General features: G+C 39.7%; 1 protein-coding gene across 2 annotated transcripts in view; it reads left to right on the top strand.

The window, feature by feature from the left end:
• phf2 (PHD finger protein 2) overlaps positions 1 to 23237 on the top strand; it is a 30310-nt gene extending 7073 nt beyond the window's left edge. The window contains exons 2-22 of one of the 2 annotated variants that reach the window (XM_058632337.1): positions 5012 to 5097; positions 7491 to 7605; positions 7994 to 8154; positions 9164 to 9305; positions 9403 to 9589; positions 9839 to 10001; positions 10933 to 11020; positions 11329 to 11435; positions 13672 to 13763; positions 13862 to 13951; positions 14714 to 15064; positions 15251 to 15367; positions 16895 to 17010; positions 17217 to 17395; positions 17768 to 17835; positions 18218 to 18384; positions 19245 to 19546; positions 20225 to 20320; positions 20412 to 20521; positions 21015 to 21330; positions 22084 to 23237. In XM_058632337.1, the coding sequence (XP_058488320.1) occupies positions 5012 to 5097; positions 7491 to 7605; positions 7994 to 8154; positions 9164 to 9305; positions 9403 to 9589; positions 9839 to 10001; positions 10933 to 11020; positions 11329 to 11435; positions 13672 to 13763; positions 13862 to 13951; positions 14714 to 15064; positions 15251 to 15367; positions 16895 to 17010; positions 17217 to 17395; positions 17768 to 17835; positions 18218 to 18384; positions 19245 to 19546; positions 20225 to 20320; positions 20412 to 20521; positions 21015 to 21330; positions 22084 to 22172 (3142 nt within the window). In that variant the 3' untranslated portion in view covers positions 22173 to 23237. Of the gene's footprint in view, positions 1 to 5011; positions 5098 to 7490; positions 7606 to 7993; positions 8155 to 9163; positions 9306 to 9402; positions 9590 to 9838; positions 10002 to 10932; positions 11021 to 11328; positions 11436 to 13671; positions 13764 to 13861; positions 13952 to 14713; positions 15065 to 15250; positions 15368 to 16894; positions 17011 to 17216; positions 17396 to 17767; positions 17836 to 18217; positions 18385 to 19223; positions 19547 to 20224; positions 20321 to 20411; positions 20522 to 21014; positions 21331 to 22083 lie in introns of both variants that reach the window. The other variant, XM_058632335.1, reaches the window with a different exon arrangement.
• The last annotated feature ends 608 nt before the right edge of the window (positions 23238 to 23845 follow it).

The raw sequence follows: 23845 nt of genomic DNA, 5'->3' as shown, positions 1-23845 counted from the left end.
TGGTCCCCAATAGTGTTGAAGTCGTCTGGTAATGGCACCATTTAACCTTGACTGGTTCCCTGAGTAGCTGCATTCAAAACAGCAGCAGCATTTGTTGTTTTCAGATTGACCTACAGTACCATCCATGCATTATTGGGTGATTCATAAAGATGGTGAGGGTTTATAAATGAAATTAGACTACTAGACTGAAATGCAGTTCCAGGCATAAGGGAGAGCCTGAAGCTGTTGAGGCTCAGCACGTACAATGCGCCGTCCACTAATCAGAGAGTCTGCAGTTCCATCCCAGTTTCCTCCCGTCCATATGCCAGTGTCCTTGGGCAAGTCACTGAACACCAGTTTGTCCCAGTAGCTGTGTCGGCAGTGTGTGAATGATATATGATGTACAGAAAAGTGCTTCATATGGGATAGATGTGATGTGTTCATGGTATATGGGCCATTTACCATATTATGTATAACAGAAGGCACAGTGGCTGTCCTTGAAAGATTACCCTTGCAGAATTCACTATTTATGCTTCTAATAAGTGGCTCTGACTTGGCAGAAGGGATTATCTGTGGAAATAGAGGTTTCACTGCGTGGAGTCAGACTGAGAACCTGATGATCACATGGTTCCAGCATGTTCGATATGGAGCTGACCAGGACTAACATGGGGACTGCACATGTCACGTGTCATGTCAGTATGTAAAACATGGGTTATACTGTACATTGGACTGATATCCAATGTACAGTACATTTCCATATCCTCCGTAATAACCAGGCTTACGACCGGCACTAGGAGGACACTGGATGGGGATCAATGGGGATTGGGCACCTTACCCAGGGGTAACCCAGCCCTTGTCTTCTAGGGATTTGGCAACCCTCCGTTTACAAGCCCTTTCACTTTGGCATGGGCTGCCCTGAACTTGAACTAATGACTTGAAATTGTCTTTCAATTTAACCCATGTTGTCTTTACATTTGAGATTCAACAGATCAATAATTTGGCTTTTATGATTTATAGTTTACACAAAACAAATGACTGTAAAATTGCTCACTACATCAGACACCTGAAGCCTAACAAATTGTTTTCTTTTAGTTGTCTGTGTTAGTTTTGATAGCCCAGATTTCACGGTTGAAGTACTCATTTTCCTTTATCCGGGGTGCTAATCACAAAGAACGGTTCTGGAAAATATAGGATGAGGTAACACTTTTATTATTAACCTTGAATTATCCCTGGACATAGTGCATCAGATTCTAAAAATGCAACATAGCATAGCAACATGGCTAATCAAAAGGTTGTCGTTTAATGAGATGTTCAGTTCAGTTGTGATTTTTGAACTCTACTGTGAGTGTTCTTCTTTCTTGTCCTCCAGAGTGATGTTGATGACGTCCTCAGGAGGTGGTCTTGTGCCATAATTTGCACCTCTGTTCGAAAAGAACCATCACGCAAAGATGAAATTACATCACAATGTGTGTCTTTGGCAAGGATGCTTATTATGGCACAAGCTCTGCACATTCTCTCAGGTGTCTATTGCTACTGTACGACAGTAAACAGATATTAGTAACAGCTGGAACAGGTTAGGGAGCTTTTTGTTCTCTTGAATCTTAAATGACAATTGGGGTTCGATGTTATCATGTACTGTCCAACGGGTTTTTACCATGTGTGCCATGCTGAGATGTTGCTGGTTTGTTTACCATGGATGTTTGCAATCACAGAAACAGAGAGAGAATGAACCAGGCCATGGGGACGAAGGACAGGAAACAAAAGTGATCATAAAGCGTATAGACCAAAGAAACTCTAAACACAAGAGATACCAGTGATGATTAACATTGCGACGGCAAACACCAGAGTAAGAAAGACATTGGCACCATGTGGATAGAAAGCCGATATAATAACTACAGTGCCACATACAGGCCTGGCAGTGTTACTGTACGGCAGCGTTTAGAGTCAGCAAGATGTCTCTTTTCCAGCAGCTCAGATGTTTCAGAGATTTTCTGGTTGGCTTGAATATTTATACCAGCGACCTTCGCTGGTATAAATATGAGATTCTCTTCTGATTTCCCCTTGAGCCACTAACTGATCTGGTTAAGTGCTTTGAATAAATGCATTACTCATCAGGTACATTTTCATTTTACATCCTCCATTAACACGTTTTTTTTTTCTGTTGCCAGAATATTGACCAGACCCAGAAAATATGACCAAATCACACCCATCGTGGCTTTTGGGATTGGTTTTAAGATTTTATTGCTGACTTTTAAAGCTCTGCACAGCTTTGCTCCAGGTTATTTAATGGAACTTTTAACACCAGGCACACACATACTCCTTTCCACTCCCAAAGATCCTCAGACACCTTTTTACTGTTTTTTCTCACATCTAGGCTGAAACAAAAAATGTGACAGGGAAATTGCAATCAAGGCTCCCAGACTGTGGAACAGCCTGTCTGAGGAGATTAAGTATTCTGTTCTGTTGATATTTTCAAATCACATTTGAAAACACACTCCTTTGACATGACTTTTCAGTGATTTTACTCCCGTTATCCATCGCTTTTAATGTGCTTGTTATGAGTTTGTTATTGTTGTTGGTGTCGCCACTATAATGTCATAATGTACTGTGCTATGATGTCACAATTAATCATAGAATAACCAAAATCGCAATAAGAACATGTGTAATATCCAAATCGGAAGACATTTCAGTAAATCTGATGAAAGACAAAATGTCTGTCAGAACAGATTATGATGAAATTCTGCAGTGCTGCAGGAATGTAACGCCCAAAAATCTGTTATGAATCTTATATTAAATGTGTTTTATTCGTTGACAGATACAAAAAAATGCTGCAGAAATTGTAAGTTGCACCAATAACAATATGATTTTCAGACAAAATCAGACATATAACAAGATAATAGTAATTTGTTCCATCTTGATCTAATTTCACTATACCAGTGTCTGAAGTATGTGTGAGGAAGAGGAGGATGATGAGAGAGCATATTATCTTATTGGGAGTAAATCTGCCTCCTGTGAAAAGTCTGTAGCTGACTTTGTCTGGGCTATTTTACACCACTGTATTTTAACGTTGGAAATATTGGCTTTACTTTGAGAGCTCAGTATTTTCTCAGAACAACTCAAAAAAAGAAAGTTTAAAACGATTGAGAGAGACCAAAGTAACATTGTCACTAAGGGCTAAGGAGTTGGTGTTGTTTTCTATCCGGCACGTCTGTGACATCACAATTCATGCACAGAGGTTGACGCAGGGGTGGAACAAAAACCACCACAGAGCAGCAACAACAGCAACAACCACTGGCAATGCTGTCCAGTGCAGGTCATTTCTCTTGTACCCCCCACGGGAAGGTAAAAGGTCAAAGTCAGTTTCAGTAGCATTCAAGTACACTACTGCACTGCAGCTCCTAAAGTGATGACAGCGTTCAGATATGTGGTTTCGACTTCGCCCAGGTTTAAAAATAAATCCTCTTTTCATAAATCAGTCGTGAAATCCACCGAAGCAGAGAAAAGTTAAATGTGATATCACGATGTGCGTTAAAGTTGGGGAGCTGTGCCACAGTGACATATTTATATGAATCATACTGAAGTGGCCGCGCTGCCATGCGGACTACATTAGCGAGGCCCTCATGGCCATAACATGTCTGAACATCTGTGTTTATTTGCACATTTTTACTCTGAAGTTCAGGGGAAAAAACCTCTATGTGTGCTACAGATGTCATTTCCACTGTGTCCACTCATCCACCTCTAATCCACTGGTTCAGTGACGGGAGCAGCAGGCTGTGTTGTGAAGCTGCTGAGCTTTCAGACGGCCAAGAAAAAAAAAAAAAAAATAATAAAAACATTCTGGGAAACTCCTAGCCCATTAAATGTGGGAGCAGCAGCTCTGAAGGGGTGGAATGTGCATGTTTGCGAAGACATGGGTGTTTACGTGTCATGTCAAAAAGGACAAATGCTTCATTTTCTCATCATCATCGTCATCTGGTGCTTGTCTCTTTATTTTGAATCACTGCTGAAACCTTTAAACGTTACTAGGATGTCATTATTGATTTATCTATTGATTATTTTCTCACTTAATCAGATGCTTTCCCTTTCCATTTTTAATGTCTCAACCAAATAATACCAAAAAATAATATAGTTGAATATTAATATTAGGGCTGCAACTAGTGATTATTTTGTCATTTTCTTAATTAATCAATTAGTCTTTGGTCCTTAAAATGTCAGAAAATATTGATTGATGTTGATAGGCGTTTCCAAAAATACAAAATGATGATCTCTATTTTCATGAATTGATTATCAAAACATTTGAAGAATCAATTAATAATCGAGTAATTGCTGCAGCTCCCTTTCCTTCACCCCAACAGCCATGCTGAAAACGCCAGTGCTGATGTGCAGAAAGTGTACAGTACATGTACAGTGTGTAGAATGGTATTTATAGCCCACTGTCTCTACTGTCTGATTTGTCCTGTCCTTCATTGTCCTACCTCTTTCTCCTGCTCTGACCTGCACTTTATTAAATAGTCTGTCCTTTCACTGTCATTCACTATGAACCAGGAGTCACTGTAAGGGATTATTGCAGTGTTTGTTTCCACACTTCATGTTTTCTTCTAATACAAATTGTTCAAATATATTTTCTGTTCATGTCACTTTAAACAACCAATGGATTATTTTTATTTTTTTTTATTTTTTTTGGATTAAAACCTCAAAATCCCAATCAAATATTTCATATTATATGTTTTTCTGGTCAGTAGACTCATTCATAGTCTGTTAATTAAGTTTATTAAGTGATAAGATTTGGTGTTTTGAGGTATTTTTTTGTTCTTTACTGTTTTCTTGCATTTACTTAAAGGATTAACAGATCAAGAAAATCTGATTTGCAACACTGCTGTGAAATGAAAATGACATAAATGAACAAAGACGGATTTTGAAACAGCTACGCTGTACAGATACAAAGGGAGATAAAATAGAGAAGATGCTACGCTCTCTGGAAAACGGATCTCTTAGGTCTCCCAAATTAACCGCTCGTTGTTTGTTGTTTCAGCTGCGTTGAAGTGGATGAAGATGACGCACCAGATATCGACATATATCACTGTCCAAACTGTGAGAAGACCCATGGCAAATCCACATGTAAGTAGCATCTGAAATCCAAATGACAAAGTAATTGATTTACTTTCCCCTTGTTTTGTTATTGTGTTAATTATACAATAACTCAAGAATGAATAATACTGATTAGAGTTGCAAATTAGTTTCACACGTTATTGTTGGTTATTGGCTTGATAAACAACAGTCAGTTAACTGTTGACAACAGATTCTAGAAACTCACTTCTTTTTCTTAGTTTAAACATTGTACAGTAGCGGCACAGATTTTGGTTCAAATGATTTTAATTTGGCAGAAACTGAGTATAAAATATTTATACTATACAATCACCGGATTGTATGCATTGTTGTTTTTCATTTATAATATATTTTATATTATCAGATGCCATTTTAGACCATGGCATCTGAGCCCACAGTGGACAGTTTTGATGCTAACTGTAGGCTACATACTGTAGGTTCTCCAACACATTTAGAAGTGAAAGGGTGAGGTGATTAACCCTTAGAACACAGATCATTTAGCTGCCTTTTTCCATTACTATGTTTAAATGTACATCATATACAGAGGTTGTAAGAATGTGCAACATAGACTGTCATATATCCTTTTTTTTCAGGACAATTTAGGCAATCTGATAAAAAAAAAAAAAAAAAAGAATCAACGCTGTAAACACACCTGAGCAAAAAGTATGCACGGATTGAATTTGTGAAATTTGGAAATATGTCACAGTTCAACTTTGACTCAAACTAATTTTCTTTACAGTCACAATATGTGACCTATAAACACACACCCTGAGGATGTCTATATAAGGAGGTCTGTATTATTCCTACAGCAATTTACCATGGGTGCATCTGTGCCGTGTGAGCACTAAGGGTTAATATTCTGCTGTGATGACACAGATGTTCCTGTCATACACAGATATTAACTGACTCATTTGCTTTCCATCAGTCAACTGAGTTTATAACCAGAGGAGGGAGGTTTCTTTATATTTCTATGTCTGCGCTCTTCTGCCCAAGGTGCAGCTCAGAGGCTGAGCTGTCTCATCTTGCCTCACATTTGCTCGAGGCATTTCTTCTTCTGCTAATGACATCAGTGCTTTGATTCATGTGTGTGTGTGTGTGTGTGTGTGTGTGCTCCCTGCTGGTGTAAATCATAACTGCACAGTATGTGAGGTCTAAAAATCCTCTGAGGTCCAAACTGGGCCCAAACCTTAAATCGCAAATCTGATCAACAATGTGACTAGGATCAATAATTCCCCACATGTATAGTATTGTTTTCATGATGGGATACAAAAACTCTGTGCAGATTAATAATTAGTTTACTTCACTTTATTTCTGAACTTAAATCTAACATGCACATGGCCATTACAGCTGGGCTCCATGTCATATTTGAAAGGTTTAGCTTCACAATAAAGTGCATAATTATCATCCATCAACCATCAACATTAATAACAATTTACAAATTACAAGTAACAAATTAACAATGTACACTTACTTGTGAATAATAACACATCATTTAAACACCATGGATTTGTTTTATTCCTTTATAAGTGCAATCTATTGTGTCCATATTTTACAGCAATTTAAAACTTAATCCTAAATATTAAAAACATATTAAGTAGTGGTTAGCACCCTTGCCTTTGCATGTGTGTGTGGGTTTTCTCCGGGCTCTCCGGTTTCCTCCCACAGTCCAGAAAACATGCAGATTTGACACTCTAAATTGACCGTAGGTGTGAGAGTGAGAGTGGATGGTTGTTTGTCTCTATGTGGCCCTGAGGGTAAAGCAGTGGAAGATGACTGAGTGAGTCAGTCAGTGAGTGAGTGGTCTAAAGGAATTACACAGAGAGGAAAAGAAGCAGAAGTTGTGGGTTAGTTAAATCCTCTCCCTCTGTATAAGTGCAGCATAACTGTTGGCAGTTCATCAAAATAACGGAGCGTCATTAACATCCCTAATCCTTATAATTAACTGATTAACTGTTAACTATTACTGTTGTTTGTTGCCAAATTGACAACCGCTTCCTTCAATTTATTAGTGTTAGGAGTCGTGATGCTCATGTCAGTCTGAGAGAAAAGGTAATCAAGATAATCTTGAGGTGATTTATCTTTTTGTTTAACTTGTCTTATTAAACTGTTGCAGAAGAAGCACAGCCAGGTGACATCTAAAGAGTGCCAGTCAATCATGCAGCAGTTGGACACTTGGTGCTAATAGTGATTTAAAAATATGACATTTTTGCTTCATCTGTGATTCATACAAATATTTGGAATTAGACGTTAATGTAATAATTGTGACACTGTTTTTAGTCCTGCTGTAATGTAATGTAAGGTTTCACCTCTCACAATGATTTTGAGGTATATTTCCTTGCTTCTATTTGTTGATGTATGTACTGTATGTTAATATTCTGTACCTTTTTTTGTCTTCTGCTCGTCAGTGAAAAAGAAAAAGAATTGGAGCAAACATGACACGGGGCAGAGCACAGATATCAAGGCTGTTCAAAATGGCAGTCAGGTTTTCATCAAGGAGCTTCGCAGTCGCACATTCCCAAGGTAAAAACCTTTTTATGCACGTTTTTATACATATGGGGAATAATGTGTGCTACTGTCATACTGGGACATTTCTATTTAATTAAAATAATCAGGCTAATCTCACTCTAACTGGGCATTAAATAAATCTAATTATGACAAAAAATAGCTGATTCCTTGACTGATTATGCCTCTTTTAATTTAAAAAAATTAAAATCACTTTACTACTGTTCCCAGTAGAGGGCACTGTCTTTCCACTTTTAAAGTCACCACGCTCAGATACTTGTACATGGTGCCAGTGTCGTGATCAGATGTCATTTCACTTCCTCAGTTTACGACCAGATTAGAACGTCCAGACTCTTTCCTGACATCTGTGTTTCACTGTGTGTGTGTGTATGTGTGTTGTTTTCAGTGCTGATGACGTGGTGGTGAAACTGGGCGGCGGTCAACTCAACATGCATTACCTGGAGGACAACGGCTTCAACGACCCAGTCCTGGTTCAGAAGAAAGATGGCCTGGGTTTGTCCATGCCTGCTCCCACCTTTTACATCAGTGACGTGGAGAACTATGTTGGTAAGGAACAGCACTGCTGCTCTCCCTGCATCCGATACTGTTACGCTTACTACTACTGCCACTACTGCATTTTTGTCTTATTATCTTCCTTTTTTCCGCTATGACTACAAACCCTGCTGGACTTCTCCTGCACCGTCTACTGCAGTGGTGTTTGTTATTGTTATCTTTGATAAAGAGTCCCGGGGGTTTATGGTCCATTCAGACATTTTTTTTTTTTAACAGCAATACTAATTTTATTTTCATTGTCACAATTATCATTTTTAAATGTCAGTGTAACCAAAATCTAAGCCATATAGGAGTGAACAAATGAAAAAAAAAGAAAAAAAACAAAAAACTTTTCTTTCAAATCTTGAATTGGTTGTAAAAATTCATCCCCTCACAGTTATATACGTCATATATTTTTTAAATAAAATAATTAAAAAAATGTATACACTTCAGTATTCACTTCACTATCATCAGCAGTTGCTTGAGTTGAGTTCTGACCCTTCACAGACAAATATACTTTTTTTGTGGTTGTTTTTACACTTTTAATATTTTCATATTTTATAATACATTTAATAAAGGTACTTTTCACTCTCATGCACTTGTAATTGCTGATTTATTATAGCGTGGTATTCCTTAAGTGAAGGATCTGAATACTTCCGTACACTGTACTCTATTTGCAGCTATTTATACCATATTATTGTATTATTGTGTACTGATTCTAATGCTTATAATAATAATAATTACAATGGACGAGTGCATGAGAGAACTATGAAAAGTCACAAATAATTTAGTAAAAAGTAAAAAAAAGAGAGTTTTTTTCGCTCTTTTCACGCCACTAGGGGGTGCTTCCGTCCTCTTATATCCCTGTGTGCTGGTGCTCTCTGATGAGATCATTGTTAGATATCAACAGTCCACTGCAACAAACCTAAGTAGATAAACACTGCAGGCTAAAGCAAATGTTTGGATTGTGGGTGGTTATTGTTTCTTCAGCTTGTTTTCATTGCGTCTCCTGTTGTCCTCACAGGTCCCGACGTCGGCGTGGACGTCGTGGACGTCCCCAAACAGACTGACAGCACGATGAAGCTGAAAGAATTTGTGGACTATTACTACAGCACAAACAGAAAGAAGGTGTTGAACGTCATCAACCTGGAGTTCTCAGACACGAGGTAGACGCTGTGTTCTAAAAACGAGCTTTGACTTAATAATAACGTCTGAACAACCTGTGGTGCTGAGCGGTTTTTCTGTTTTTTCCCCGGGGGACAGGATGAACAGCATCGTGGAGAGTCCTCAGATTGTGCGCCAGTTGTCTTGGGTAGAAAATTACTGGCCCGACGATGCGCTGCTCGGGAAGCCAAAAGTCACCAAATACTGTCTCATCTGTGTCAAAGACAGCTACACAGACTTCCACATCGAATGTGGGGGCGCTTCAGTCTGGTACCACATCCTGAAGGTCTGTATCTCTCCAGAAATGACCTTGTCATAAAAAGTGTGCATGAGTCAGTGTCATCTGCCTCTAATATGATGAGAACATTGTTTATGCTTCACTGATTTCCTTCAATTCTGAAATGATTCTCTGGCCATCGAGGGGAAATGTGGAAGACATTATTATACAGTATCTCTCACATGATTACGACGATGATGATGATGATGATGATGATGATGATGATGCCAGAAAACCTGATTGCACTTGTGTTTGCAGGGAGAGAAGATCTTCTTCCTCATCAAGCCCACGTCTGCCAACCTCTCTCTGTATGAGCGCTGGAGGTCATCGTCCAATCACAGCGAGATGTTCTTCGCTGACCAGGTGGACAAGTGTTACAAATGCACTCTGAAGCAAGGCCAGACTCTGTTCATCCCATCAGGTCAGAACTACAGTCAAATGACAGAAGGCAGGGCGATTCAATCACAAACTCATCCGGGCCACATTTTCAAACCCAGTTTAAAACCAGCGCACATGTATGAAAGTATAATGTACAATAACAATATTTTGCTCATTCTGTCCTCTGTTCACCTCAAAGTGCATAAAAGTTTGTCTTATTTAACACAGGCGTCTCTCAAAGTGCAGAAAATCAAAAAGGTGCACAGTATTAGCAACAGCATTCATTTCTCTAAATTAAGATTTTTCACATATGAACATTTTTTCACATTACTTTAAATGGAATAAGCTCAAGAGAAATCAGCGTTTACTTTATTTATTTTTATCATGTATGATTGTGATTTTCTTAAAGATCAGTTGAGCAGGGAATTCAATATTTTTTAACTATTCAACAAATTAATACCTGGCAACTCAAAGTACTTCAGCACAGCAATGCACACACTGAATTGCCATTAACCAGTGCATTGATTTATATAACGCTCTAAATCCATGGTTCTCAAACTTTGGTACGTGTACCACCAGTGGTATGCGAGCTTCCTCTGGTGGCACTTGGAGGAAAATCAGAAATACTGTGTATACCAGGGAGTGTGATCAGAGTGGAGCTGAGAGATTTTGACCAGAGTGCGTAGAAAATGAAACAAATAAGAAAAATGTATAATAAATGGAATAATAATAATAATACATAGAGTCATCTTATCTCTCTGTAGCTGACTTTGCACTACCTTTTTACACCACTGTTTTTTAAAGTTGTTACTTCAAGAGCTCAATATTTTCCTCAGGTGATAAAAACTTTGAGAATTTGAATGTAACATAATATAATATAAAAAAGTGTAGCCAATCATTTAATTCATGATTATATTTAATTATTGATAATAATAATAATAATAATTGTGTCTTCCTGCGTGGAATCTCTGCAGGTTGGATCAATGCAATACTGACCCCAGTCGACTGTCTGGCGTTCTCCGGACACTTTGTCCACAACCTGAGTGTGGAGATGCAAATGAGGTTTGGACGACTGTCTCATCATTACACATGCACAATCATTCTGTTATCGTCGTTGTTGGCTTGTTTTCATTGCCGTGCCTCCTGCACTCTGCCATGTCTTGATTTGGGGGGGATTTAGTGGCTGATCTTCCTCAATAGTTTCCACTGGCTCCTCATTCAGGATTTGTTTTTAGCTCCAAATTCCACCCATGTGTTTATAGAGTGCTCCACATTTGGAAATACATAGTGAATTACATAGCTTGTTGCCATAAACCTGTTGGTAATACATGACAGTGTTTAGCTAAACGATCTTGGTTTATTTTCCTCAGAGCGTATGAAATCGAGAAGCGGCTCAAGGTCAAAACGCTCACCCCCTTCCCCAACTTTGAGACGGCGTGCTGGTATGTGGGACGACATCTCCTCGAGCGATTCAAAGGTGAACTCCTACATCACTTTCGTGGATCTAGCGTTTGCTCGACACCGGTGGTATTCGCGTGTAAACTTCACATCCTCCTTTTCGACGAGACATTTTGTGAAGAAGAATGCACCAAAGCAGAGAAAACACAAACACTGTTAGAAATGTCTTTCACCCCGAGCCGGGCCGGCGCAGGGTTGCATGTCTGCTGCACAGATGAGGAGCTGGATGCTCGAATATTATTTCAGTCATTAAATCGATGAATCGCTGAGTTCACAGATGATTAGCTTCAAAAGATTTGGCCCAGTTAGAATCATTTGCTCCATTACACGCCTGTGTTTAAACTCTCCTCAGCTGGCCTGGGCCAACTGTTTATGTTTCCACCATTCTCTATGAATGTGTGTGTTGCTATTGTGTGTGGTGCACGCTAATCCTAACCCACAAGGCCGTGCCGTTAATATACTGTTATTCATTTTTGCTTCATGGTCAGGTTTTACAGAGCGGGAGAGACTCGGTTCTGTCACTGCTATTTCGTCGTAATCATTTCCCGCTTTGGTTGTAAACCTTTTAAATGGCTGCTCACATATTTGGACCGTTTTTTTTTATTTACTATTACATTAAAGAGGAAGCCAGCATTAAAACTGGGTTTGCTTCATTTCAAACAATCAATCAAGTGTTTAGTTAAAGCATCTCATTCCAGACTGTTGAGTCTAACCTGCCAGAGATGCAGTGTGTAGGTCACTTAACTCCAAATTGACAAATTAGTTTTTTAAGCACATTATTTTATCGTAGGCGTATCAGTATAAACACATATTAGCTTTTATTCCAGATGTTTGAGGTCACTCAGAAAGCGCACTGACAAGTCTCTTTTATTAGAAATGATCAGATTTTCTTTTAATAATCAAACATTGATCACGCCCTCAAACATCCAGTATTTCTGAGGTTATAAGTGTGTATGAATGCATATCAGGAGTAACTTACCTTTTTGCATAACCACAAACATGACACAATGTTAAGATAAGCTCTTTCATTACCTTACAGCAAAACGATCCCCACAAATAACATAGAATGACTCTACAGTATATTTTAATACATGTGTTATTTATGAAATGAACGACATTGTCCAGAGCTTGTCGTTACGATCGGATTTTCCAGTGTAATATTGAATGTACACGTGCGATCATCAATATTTCCATTGTTCCATTATGAGCCCTGTTTCCACAGTGTAATCCTCTTTATTAGGTCAATTCTGCTCAAAACAATGCCCTCACCTCTACTCCACGCACATTCCGTGTGACGCAGTCATGTTATTGAAACTCTGTAATTACTGTGCGATGCTCATCACTACAATAGCTTTGTCAGTATCACATTTAAAGTGCATGAGTGGCCGTGGTGCTTATTATGATATGACATTACCAGAAGAAAATGACCAGTATCCTTACCACTGACCAACATATTACAATAACCTGGAACCACTATGGGAACTAAACCTTATAATGGACAAATCTTGGCACTACACTCACTACAGTTGTTTACTCAAATAAACAGAAATGTACAGAAGCCAGAAATATAAAAAGATGAAGTTATTGTTTGCAGAATTGTTTTCTGTGTATGGAGAGCCATCTGTATATGTTGTTTGTAGTAAATGGTCTAAAACACGGTAGCTTTTTTAGTGTGAACCACCGACAGTACTGGGCAAAAGTCACCATTAGATTTGTTGTTTTAACAATGCCATGTGACCATATGGTATCATTATTTCTCAATTACCTTATTGGAAAATATAAAATAACACATTTTCTAGAAAAAAAAAACGCCTCTACAGGTTAAAGTGTCAAGTATTTAGTGTGACATACCCTTACACTTGAACAATAGCATGATTCCGGCTCTCTTAAAACCTGGAGTGGAACCCTAATCGGAAGTTATTGGTAAAACTTACTACTCTTTCATGTTGACCTGTGTAAAAGGCTTTCAGTCAAATCATTCCAGTCCTAATGTCAGTGATCACAGAGTTTAACAGATATAAAAACAACAAAGCTGGTGTTGCCCTGAGACTTTTGCAGAGTACGGCGTCACTCGGCTGCTTTAGGACAGTTTGTGTAGACACACGGTTACTTTGTTGACACACACTGCACTCCTCATCTGCTCAGTTACATCCTATAAATCTCAGCTGCACAGGAGTTACATTAAAGTTTGACTTTCCAAGTTTAAAGGCCAACGTTGATTCAGTGATATAACGTTTGCATTTCTTCTTCTGTAGGTTTACATAAAGCAAATAAGCAGCCAGCTCCATATCTGATACATGGTGCCAAAATCATTAATGGAGCCTTCAGAGCTTGGACTAAAAAGCAGGTATGAACCTGAGAGGACTTAACTGCACATTCAGCGCCAGTTGTCTTTGGGTGGTGGTTTAAGGGTTGACGATCTGGTCTGTTCTCTCTCTCTGACAGGCCCTCTTGGAACATGAAGATGAGCTTCCAGAGAACATGAAACCATCACAGCTCATTAAGGATCTTGCCAAAGAGATCAGACTGTCAGAGGTATTTTTATTTACTGTCAGCATTGAAAAGAAGCCGTTGGAGTTTACTGTTGGATTAAATGTCACACAAAAAAAGAGCCATCTGAGTGTAGGTTGCTTCAAGAGACATCATTATTATTAGGTAAAAGTATTATTATTATTACCTTTAAACCTGAAAAGTAAGTTAGATTTTGAGAGCAACTTTCTCTGGCTTTATAATATTTCAGCAATCAGCAGCACAGCAAGCAATGTTGAAATAGTGTGTAATATAGAGACATTCATTCAAACTGTATTATTTTAAGCGAATGGCTAAGCTGTTATCAGGTGATTTGCAAAACTTGTATGTAAAACCGTTTCCTTTTGCATTCCTGACTCGGCTTCAGAAATGTATAAGTGATTCCAGATGACAAGATATAACATATCAATCAAACTCTTCAGATCTAAAGATGCAAAGATGTATTTTCTGATTTTATTTGAATTCAGATTTTTGTTTGCCATATTTGATTTTCCTAATTTTCCTGATTTTATTTGAATTTTAAATTGTATGTCTTCCAGTCTAACATTCTAAGTGCTGTTTAAATACAGTTATGTAAGTCTAGGGGAGAATTAACCTATTTCCCTTGATCAGAGATACAGGTGTCAGATGAGGCATTTGATGATCAATATCGTCAGTGATCTTTTCAATCATTCATTTCAGTTCATGCACCTTTTCCTCGTCAAAGTGATACTAAATGCTTCCTGACAAACAGTAGCTCCCTTGACAATTCCCTGCCTCCACATCTAGAATGCAACAAAAGCCATTAAGAGTGAACCCAACATCAAGGTGCCAGTGGAGGAACCACCATCCACCCACTCCGAGCCTGAGGAGCCCATTTCCCCGGCTCACGTTCCGTCACCCAGCAGAGAGAAAGTACGAAAGAAGTCCTCCAAACCGCCCAAGCCTCCCAAACCCCCAAAGATGCCCAAGGCCCCGAAGCCTCCGAAGGTGCCGAAGGTCAAAGAAGGAGGAAAGAAGAAAGCGAAAAAAGCAAAAGAGCCGTCGCCGTCGCCGCCTCCTAAACCCTCCAGCTTCGCCGCTCTCGAGTCCCACGCGAAGGAAATCTTGAGTAAAATGGACCAGCCGAAAAAGATGAAGGTGAGTAGACGTTAATGTTGGCATGAATTAAAAGACTTAATTGAGCCATTTTGTATCCCTTCCAGTAGAGAGTCATGTTAAAACTACTTAAATGTAAAAAAAACAACCCATATTGTCGTTTAATCTGGCAGATTTGTTTTTTTCATTCTGATAATTGTGTCTTTGTTTAAATATTTTCCGTCTCAGGCTGTTAAAAATGTCCTGAGTACATCAGAGAAGGAAATATCCAAGCAGAATAATGTGGAGAAGTTTGAAATCCGAGAGCAGAATAAAAACAAGACTGAAGCAAAATGGAAGTATAAGGTAAGATCATTTCTGCTGGCAAGGTCTGTCTTTCTGTAAAACTAATGGCTGCTTGTTACAGGCCAAAGTAAATAGTATCACAGTCTGAAGGTTTGTTGTCATTTAGAAAAAAAAAAAGCACTTTTGAAGGCTACGCAGCCGAACAGGAAGAAAATGCAGGATCGCCCCAAAAGTGATTTGCACACTTCACTTCAAAGAAATCATCAAAAATAATGATGTGGCTTCAGCCACACGTTATCGGTCTGCAGCTCCTTAGTGCTGCTCCAAAACCATCCGCTGTTCCACAGTTTACCGAATACAATTACACCATTTTCATATCCACCAAATTTCATCAAAGTATGTTCACATGCCCTCATCTTTTCAAAAACCTTTTCTGTATCACTGTTTCTGAACGACATGGGAAGGTTTCACCAGAGCGAAAGTGTAATCTTGTTGAGTAGAAGACATTAAAGGGTTTTAGTTTCATGGAAAATTCAGTGTCAGAGTTGTGTTGTATGTTTGCAGTCTCTGCAAGCATGTGCATCGAACTGCTCCGTCACATCAGGCCAAACACTTGCAGATAGAGTCGAGAGCCTGTTAGATATTTACCAAGGTCGCTGTAGACCTCAGCTTTACTCCGTATCACAGCTGATTCCACTGAGCACAGTGAGCACGGAAACTACGCGGTCAAGACATGTTATGGCTCATTTGTACTCTACGCTAAAGAAGGAGCCGTCTCCGTACTTTGCGAGCAGTACCACCGGAAATCAAGGGGGGGCGGTGTAGAGTCAATAGTCCAATCAGTCAGGAAAACAATCAAGTAGCAACCTATAGCTGCAGTGCCCAGTTTAAAACACGCTGCCAGAGGTTGCTGGCTTTTCACGATGGACATATTTTTCAAGCTGTAGAGGTATGGTGATTGGATGTCCATACACTGATACACAAAAATGGAGTATAAATGGGCCTTTGGTATCATTCTAAGATAAACTATCACTGTTAGGATTATACATACTGTATGTTGTAATGTGCCTTTACAAGTGTGGATGTACAAGGAACTGAGACATAGAGTTTAAAACCTGTTTTTCACCACACAAAGAGCCAGTGTGTTAGAATGTGAAAATGCGAAACGGGCTCATTTTGTCCATTCAGGCTACTGTAGAGACATTGCGGTGAAAGATGGCGACCTCCTCAAAGAAAGGCCCTTGCCTTAAGTACATATAAAAGGCTTATTGTGAGGCTATAAAAAATAAAAAAAAATAAAATTTTAAGCAATAATGCACTTAAACAATCACACTTATTGATACTATGTTCAAGTTCTATCAATAACCCCCACATTAAGAATATGTAATTGAAAAGTTGTGTAATAAATCTCTCCTTTTTACATTAAACTTAATAACGTAAGCCCTTTTTCATGAATAATATTAAGAAGTGCAAATAAACTATTAAAAAACTCTTGTTAAGTGAGTCAATAACATCAGCTTGGTCATCTGTCACTTAACCTGTGTGTATGTGTGTGTGTGTGACATGATTTCTTCTTTGACCTTACAGAACAGCAAACCTGACTCCCTGCTGAAAATGGAGGAGGAGTGCAAATTTGACAGAACACCTCTGTCAAGTAATAAAGACAAATTCAGCTTCACTGTATCTCACAAGAAAATGCTCGGGTATGTATGGAATGGCGACACAAACGTCTCATGAAAGAGCATGTCAACCTTCTCGTGTGGAGCTTTTCAGTGATTATAGAGCTATGTAACTATCAGCACCAGATCCATTAGAGCTAATTCAAGAACTCCTCACTCTGAGCTGCCTGACTGAACCTTCTATCACCCCCCCCCCCCCCCATCCCATTGTCCTGTGGTTTCCCCTGCAGCTCCAAGATGCTGAAACCTCAGACCAACTCAAGTGTTTTTGGTTCATTACAAAACCTAAAAGAGGACAAAAGCAAGCCAGTGAGAGATGAGTATGAGTACGTCTCAGATGAGGGGGAGCTGAAGATTGACGAATTCCCCATCAGGCGAAAAAAGAACACAGTGAAGAGAGATCTTTCCTGTGAGTGTTTTGGACTTATTTCATGTTGGGTTTCACCTCATTTAATCTATCAACTATCAAACTTCATCACGTCTAGTGTATCGCTTTGAATGTGTATGCAGCTTTGAGTGTTGTAAAGTGCAAAGAACCGTCATTTTATCACTGTAGGTTACTTGTTCTTACTCAATGAAATGATTTAACTTTAAGGTATTATTTATTTGGATAAGGTTGTCTTTGTAATACGAATGCTTGAAGTAGCCTCCAGACCTTCAAATTACATCTCTCATTTGTTTAGTGATCAATACACAACCCTGCAGTTAACAATAACAAGTAATTCATATAAACCAAATGTCTTTGCTGTGTTTGCTCAATCATGAATTCCTCTGTCTCCAGTCCTGTCAGATCTCAGAGAGCCCATACAAGCAGCCAAAAAACCAAAGTTTCAACCCTTGGTGTCTAAGGTACGTGTCAAAGTTGTTACTTTTTTTCCAAAGTAGCTGATGTTTGACCAAAATGGAATCCCAACATTATCCTATGCTGCGTGCAGTATTCAGTAACTTCGGAAACTCAGTTGCCCACAGACTTTCTCTCCATTCAAAGTGAGTTCTTCTTGCAACCAGAATAGTCGCCGCCTAGTGGCGCCCTTAGCTGAAGACTACATCTATTTTTATGTACAGTCTACAGACTAACCTCTGAGGTCATTTTTTGCAGCTCCCCTGATTACTCTTGCCAGAGTCACACGTAAAAGCTTAAAACTTAGGGAAAAAAAAAGGAAAAAAAAAAACCTTTGTTGCCATGTCTCTCATGTCTGTTTCTAATCTGTCCTTCTTCCTCCACAATCAGAGCGCTGACTCCTCAGATGAGGAGACTCTGCACATAGACACAGAAGCCAAGCCTGAGGTCAAAGGTCGCAACTCTAAGGTCAAGAAAAAGGGCACCAGCGCTGCAGGGATTCTTGACCTGCTGCAGGCGAGCAAGCAAGTGGGTGGGATTGACTACAGCACCAACAGGTAGACTGTTCTCCTCATGTCTTTACTTTCTACTCCTTCACTCCATTTCCTTTAGCACCAGAGGAACGTTCCCGTCTAAACACACTTGGTTTATAGCACACGCTCTGAAAATGGCTCCCAGTGGACCAGAAGCAAATTAAATTTAGTTCTCACTAATGGGGGTGACGATCTGACAAAGGACCCACTCACACCAGATACAACTGGATGAAAAAGTGGAATTTTATAACTTAAAAAAAAAAAAAAAAAAAACTCAGTTTACGCAGAATCTGTCTGCAGTTTGTGTTAAGTCAGGGTTTGTTTCATCCCGCGTTAATCTATCAAGGGCTTCGTGGCTCCAGGCTTTTTTCCCTTTTCCGGTTGCTGTTTGCTGTTTTGTTCTGCTCTTGATGGTCTATTTCCACCACACTGAAAGCTACAAATGAGCCTAACGCTGGCTGAAATATGTTAATCTCGCAAATTGTTTTGGTGCTTTGAAGAGGGAACTTAATGATCGCAGAGAATGAAGCCCACCTCCAAACCAGTCCAGCGCTTTTCACTCACTTTGCTTACAGGTTTCCGCTCAGCAGCTTATCACCTTCGTAGGTGTGTGAAGATATTTTCGTAGCTGCTTCTTAACGCAATCACAAGTCTGTGATTGAACATTTAGATCTGGCAGTTTGACTTTTGACTTTTTTTTAAATCAAATGATAATCTTGAATTAAAACCACAAGCGGTGACGTTTACGTTAACCACAGAGCCTGTGTCAGTTAAATTTCTCAGTCGCTCTTCTTCTCTGCCAGCATGTTGACCGCTGTGTAATGGCTGCATTGTTGTGTATTTCTTGTTGATGTACTTAACAGTCAGCCACCTGCATCTCCCAGCACACAGGAGGCCATTCAGGGCATGCTGTCCATGGCCAACCTGTCCTCTTCAGACAGCTTGCAGCAGCCGTGGAGCAACAGCCAGTCCAAAAACAATAGAGACGTGAAGAGCAACGCGTACAGCTCGCAGGTCAGCAAGAAGGGCAGCGGAGGGGCCGGCGGCGGCGGCGGCGGCAACAGCAGCAAGCGGCCAACCAAGCGCCTCCCGAAGAAACCCAGGAAAAGCAGCAGCATTGAGAGTCTGGATTACGACGACGACGAGCAGGATCACATGGACGCATGTTTCAAGGACTCAGATTATGGTAAGTGCAAAAAATAAGACCCATTCGTCTAGGTTGAGTGTTATTTGACCCCACACCTGACTTATTTCTTCAAGCAAATACGTTAGAAAACAATTATCCACAATCATTCTTACTGCTGCTTAACAGGTGCTCTTAGAAGCAGATTGAGTTTAGTGGATCAACATGTGGGACTTAACCTCTACGTTTAATTAGAAATAGATGATAGGATTTTTGTTGATTAGTCTTGAATGTCTTTCCAAACCCTCCCTTTCCTGTAGCTCTAAGTCATGAAAAAAAAAGGTCCAAACTCTCCTTAACAAGCCAATAACACGCATTTTCAATTGTTATTTTAGTTTTTCTTTTTGAACTTTTAATGAGGGCCTGCTCACGTTGTTCGTAGCAGGAACTTGAAATCCTCAGGCTTGCGTGAAGCTTTCCTCGCACACTGGCACACACCTCGCCTTTTCTAAATAGGTCATTTATTATCTTAATCGTCCAATTATCAGATATTAAAAGGTCCAGATTGTAATGGTTGTGCCGTGAGTCAGCAGAGAGGAGGGGGGGCATTCGGCAGCTGTCTCACAGCTGTCCAACAATGTCCACCATTTTAGATAAATGGGAGGTAGTGCACTTTCTATGTTCTGTGCACCGTATGCGCCAATGACTGATTATCCTCTCTTTTAAACCCTCCGATTGTAGTTTACCCCTCCCTGGAGTCCGAAGAGGATAATCCTGTTTTCAAGTCTAGATCGAAAAAACGGAAAAGCAGTGATGACACTCCATACAGCCCGACAGGTAAGAAGTATCTGCATTACTACGAAACAAAGAGAGTGTGTTGTGTTTAATGGATTAGATAAATCTAAACCTTATATGAATCTTGTCACAGCCCGCGTCGGACCTTCAGTCCCTCGACAAGAGCGGCCGGCAAGAGACGGAGCTCGTGTGGCGTCCATAGAAACAGGACTGGCCGCAGCCGCTGCCAAGCTTTCACATCAGGTTTGTCAATTAGAAAACTGCAGCGTGTAACTATTAAATGTTAACGATTCCAAACAATGTTCCACACAGGAATTGATTAGTTTTATGTTGAGACAGATGGAGGCAACAGAGACATTGCCCTAGTAAAGCAAACAGTGAAAACACAAAGAAGAGGCCACAAAAAGTAAAAAAAAAAAAGCCTGGCTGTACAGCAGTGGTGGAATAAACACTACTTGCCCCCATGTGCCCCTGTGCAGCTTGTGTATAAACACAAACACTCAGGTGTAATATGTTGTGTTTAGTACAGTAGAGGAAAGTTTGGAATGGTAAAGCCCTGGCTCCAAAACAGACAGAGTGAGTAATAACAACTACAAAAAAATATATTCACATTAAAGAAGCTGAAATCAGCGAAGCACATAATCAGTTTACGACTGATCAGTTAATCGATTGATCGTTGCAGTCCTACACAATACTACCCCGAATGTTTGCTCAACAAAAACCTGTGTGTCGACAGGAGGAGCAACAGAAAACCAAGAAGAAGAAGAAAAGCACCAAAAAGAAGGCAATAGTAATGGAGGAACCCCCCAAAATCTCTCAGGACAGTAGCTCGCCGGAACACAATCTGGACTCCCAAGATGGCAGCCTGACAGACCACGAGTTCAACACTGGAACGGTCAAGTCGCCGGGGGGGCCGCAGCCCATGGCACCGGGAGTCTTTCTCAGCCAGAGGCGACCGTCCTTGTCCTCTCCCCACAACAGCACCAACTCCACGAGCACCAACAGCAGCGGCGTGGTGAAGGGAGACCGTGTGGGGGCAGCAGATGCCAAAGGTGAGCTGTGTTTACTCTCAGATTTCTCCTTATATGTGTGTGCAGATATTTATTTTTAACCACTTTTGAATTTTGAATGAACTTTTACTGAGATGACAATAGGAGTGCAAGACACTGAGGCTTCGATTCAAACATTTAGAAGATAAAATGTCTATCTCCAGACCACTTACTGTAGGTACTTCACCCTTAGGCCTCCTCACCATTCTTCACACCAACCTAAACTAAAGGCGATGCCACTTGCACAGCCTCACGGAGCCACTTGCAACTGTGATCAGAACAATCCTGACGACCTAACTATTGTGTTTATGAGACAGTTTCCAAACCTGCAATTCATGTACAAGTCTTTAAAGCCTCAGTAATCTGTGGGAAAATTGGTAACTGGAAACTTCTAATGAATTTGACTTTAAACCCATATTTTATTATTATGAATTAATTATGAATTATTTAGTTGTGCATGAAACTGCCAACCCCCACACCAGAAGACGACCGACTACCAACTCAGCCACAGCTATTACAGTCAGAAATGAAGAGACTGGAAATGTTTAATGGAAGGTTACTTTTATTATGTTTCAGCTTAAATGCAGCCTTTGCACCACTAGTGGTGCCATAGAGCATTATTTTTTATTAATAGACACAACTTGCTTTCTTGGTTAAGAGAACTAGCAAACGTGGGCGAGGGCTTACGTTGTTGTACTAAACCAGTGGCACTAACTCTGTTACCTCTCGTCTCTTTCTTATGTTGATCTCTTACAGCGAAGCGGCTAAAGAAAGGCATGGCAACAGCCAAACAAAGACTTGGAAAGATTTTAAAGATCCATCGAAATGGAAAGCTCCTCCTGTAGTATGCAGCAGACTGTTGTAGGACTGGGAATTCATGAGCTGGGTCCCATCCCAACCTCACCCCCCCACCACCACCCCCAACCCCCACAACCCCCCATTCACTGAGTAAAGCCAACAATGGAAAAAAAAAACACACAAAAAAACAAAAAAACTGAAATAAGACGGGAGAAGAAGAAAGAAAATCATGCATTTTTTCAATTTCTAAGAAGAACATCGCTCAAAAATAGGTTTTTGCCTCTACTTACTTTATAACTTTCAGATATTAAAGTGTACAGAACCTACTATAAATATTTTTTCAGAGAACATGTCATTTTACTACAGCTGTCAGTTTATCAGGGGTTGCTAAAACATGAAGTAGAAGTACATTGCAGTCATTCCAAGATTTCTGAAAGTATCCCTTGCATGTATTCACTTGCATGTGTGCTTTGGCCAGGGTTTGGGGATTTTTTTACACATTAATTCTATACTATATGGATGCAGCTTATCATTGCGACACTGGTGAACAGCGGCGGGCGAGGGCCAAGATTCCCCCGCGTGTTGTCTAGCATGGTTGTGATTGGAGTCAACTCGAGCATTTATCCCTTTATTATGTTAATACTCAACATTCGCAGGGCACCGTCAGCACTGATATTTATTTATTCGTGTTGTGTGTCGTCGATAGGAAAACGAGAGGGTCACGCAACAATTGTAAAGCACAAAGTGAACCGCGGGTAATTGGCGTCCGGATGTTTTCCGCGTATTTAAAGGATGACATACGCGTGCGTACATACGTGGCTGTGAGGACACGAGGAGCATAGGAATGCTGACACTACGTGGGACCTGTAGCGAATGATAAGCCTCATCCATGTCAGGTCTGCAGTTGCATGGGGATACTTTCGCTCTTCTTTTGCTTTCGCAGGCAGCACCGACAACTTAAAGAGTCTCCTCTCTGCATTTTTACAGCTTCACACAGTGCAGTATATAGAATGTAGCCTGTACATAGCCTTTTAAATGACTACTTTTTCTATCTTTTTTCCTTAAGGCTTAATTCTACATTTTTACCAGTTTTGCTAATTATGAGTAAATGACAAACATATATATATGTATATATATATGTATATATATGTATATATATATATATCTATGTATGTATATATATGTATATATATATACGTATATATATATATCTATGTATGTATATATATGTATATACTGTATATATACATATATATGATATATATGTGTATGTATGTACTGTATGTATATATATACAGTATGTATATATACATAAACACACACAATATAGTCCTAATATTTGAACTTAAAGGTTTACTTAACTGATTAGCATTTAGCTTTGCATTACTAGAATAGGGGAAGTATTTTAGAAAAAATTGGGCTTCTTTTCTTTGTTACGTGCCCACCAGTGACACTTGAAACGCTAATCCCGCCCTTTTTAGACCCACTCGTAGGGGGGCGGGACCTCATTCCCAGAACGTAAACAGTGTCTGCCATCTTTGCTAACAGTTATGCTAACAGGACCAAGTGTCAATGGTGGGCACGTAACAAAGAAAAGAATGAAGATGTTTCTCGACTTTTTCTCAAATACTAACCCTATTCTAGTAATACAAAGCTAAATGCTAATCAGTTAAGTATTCCTTTACATTTTGTTAGTTTCTGACTTTCTTTTAATAGCAGA

This window comes from Solea solea, chromosome 6 (assembly GCF_958295425.1).
Source record: "Solea solea chromosome 6, fSolSol10.1, whole genome shotgun sequence".
NCBI classification, from domain to species: domain Eukaryota; kingdom Metazoa; phylum Chordata; class Actinopteri; order Pleuronectiformes; family Soleidae; genus Solea; species Solea solea.
Note: the sequence above shows the minus strand (reverse complement) of the source record. Positions and strands in the feature narration are given on the sequence as shown.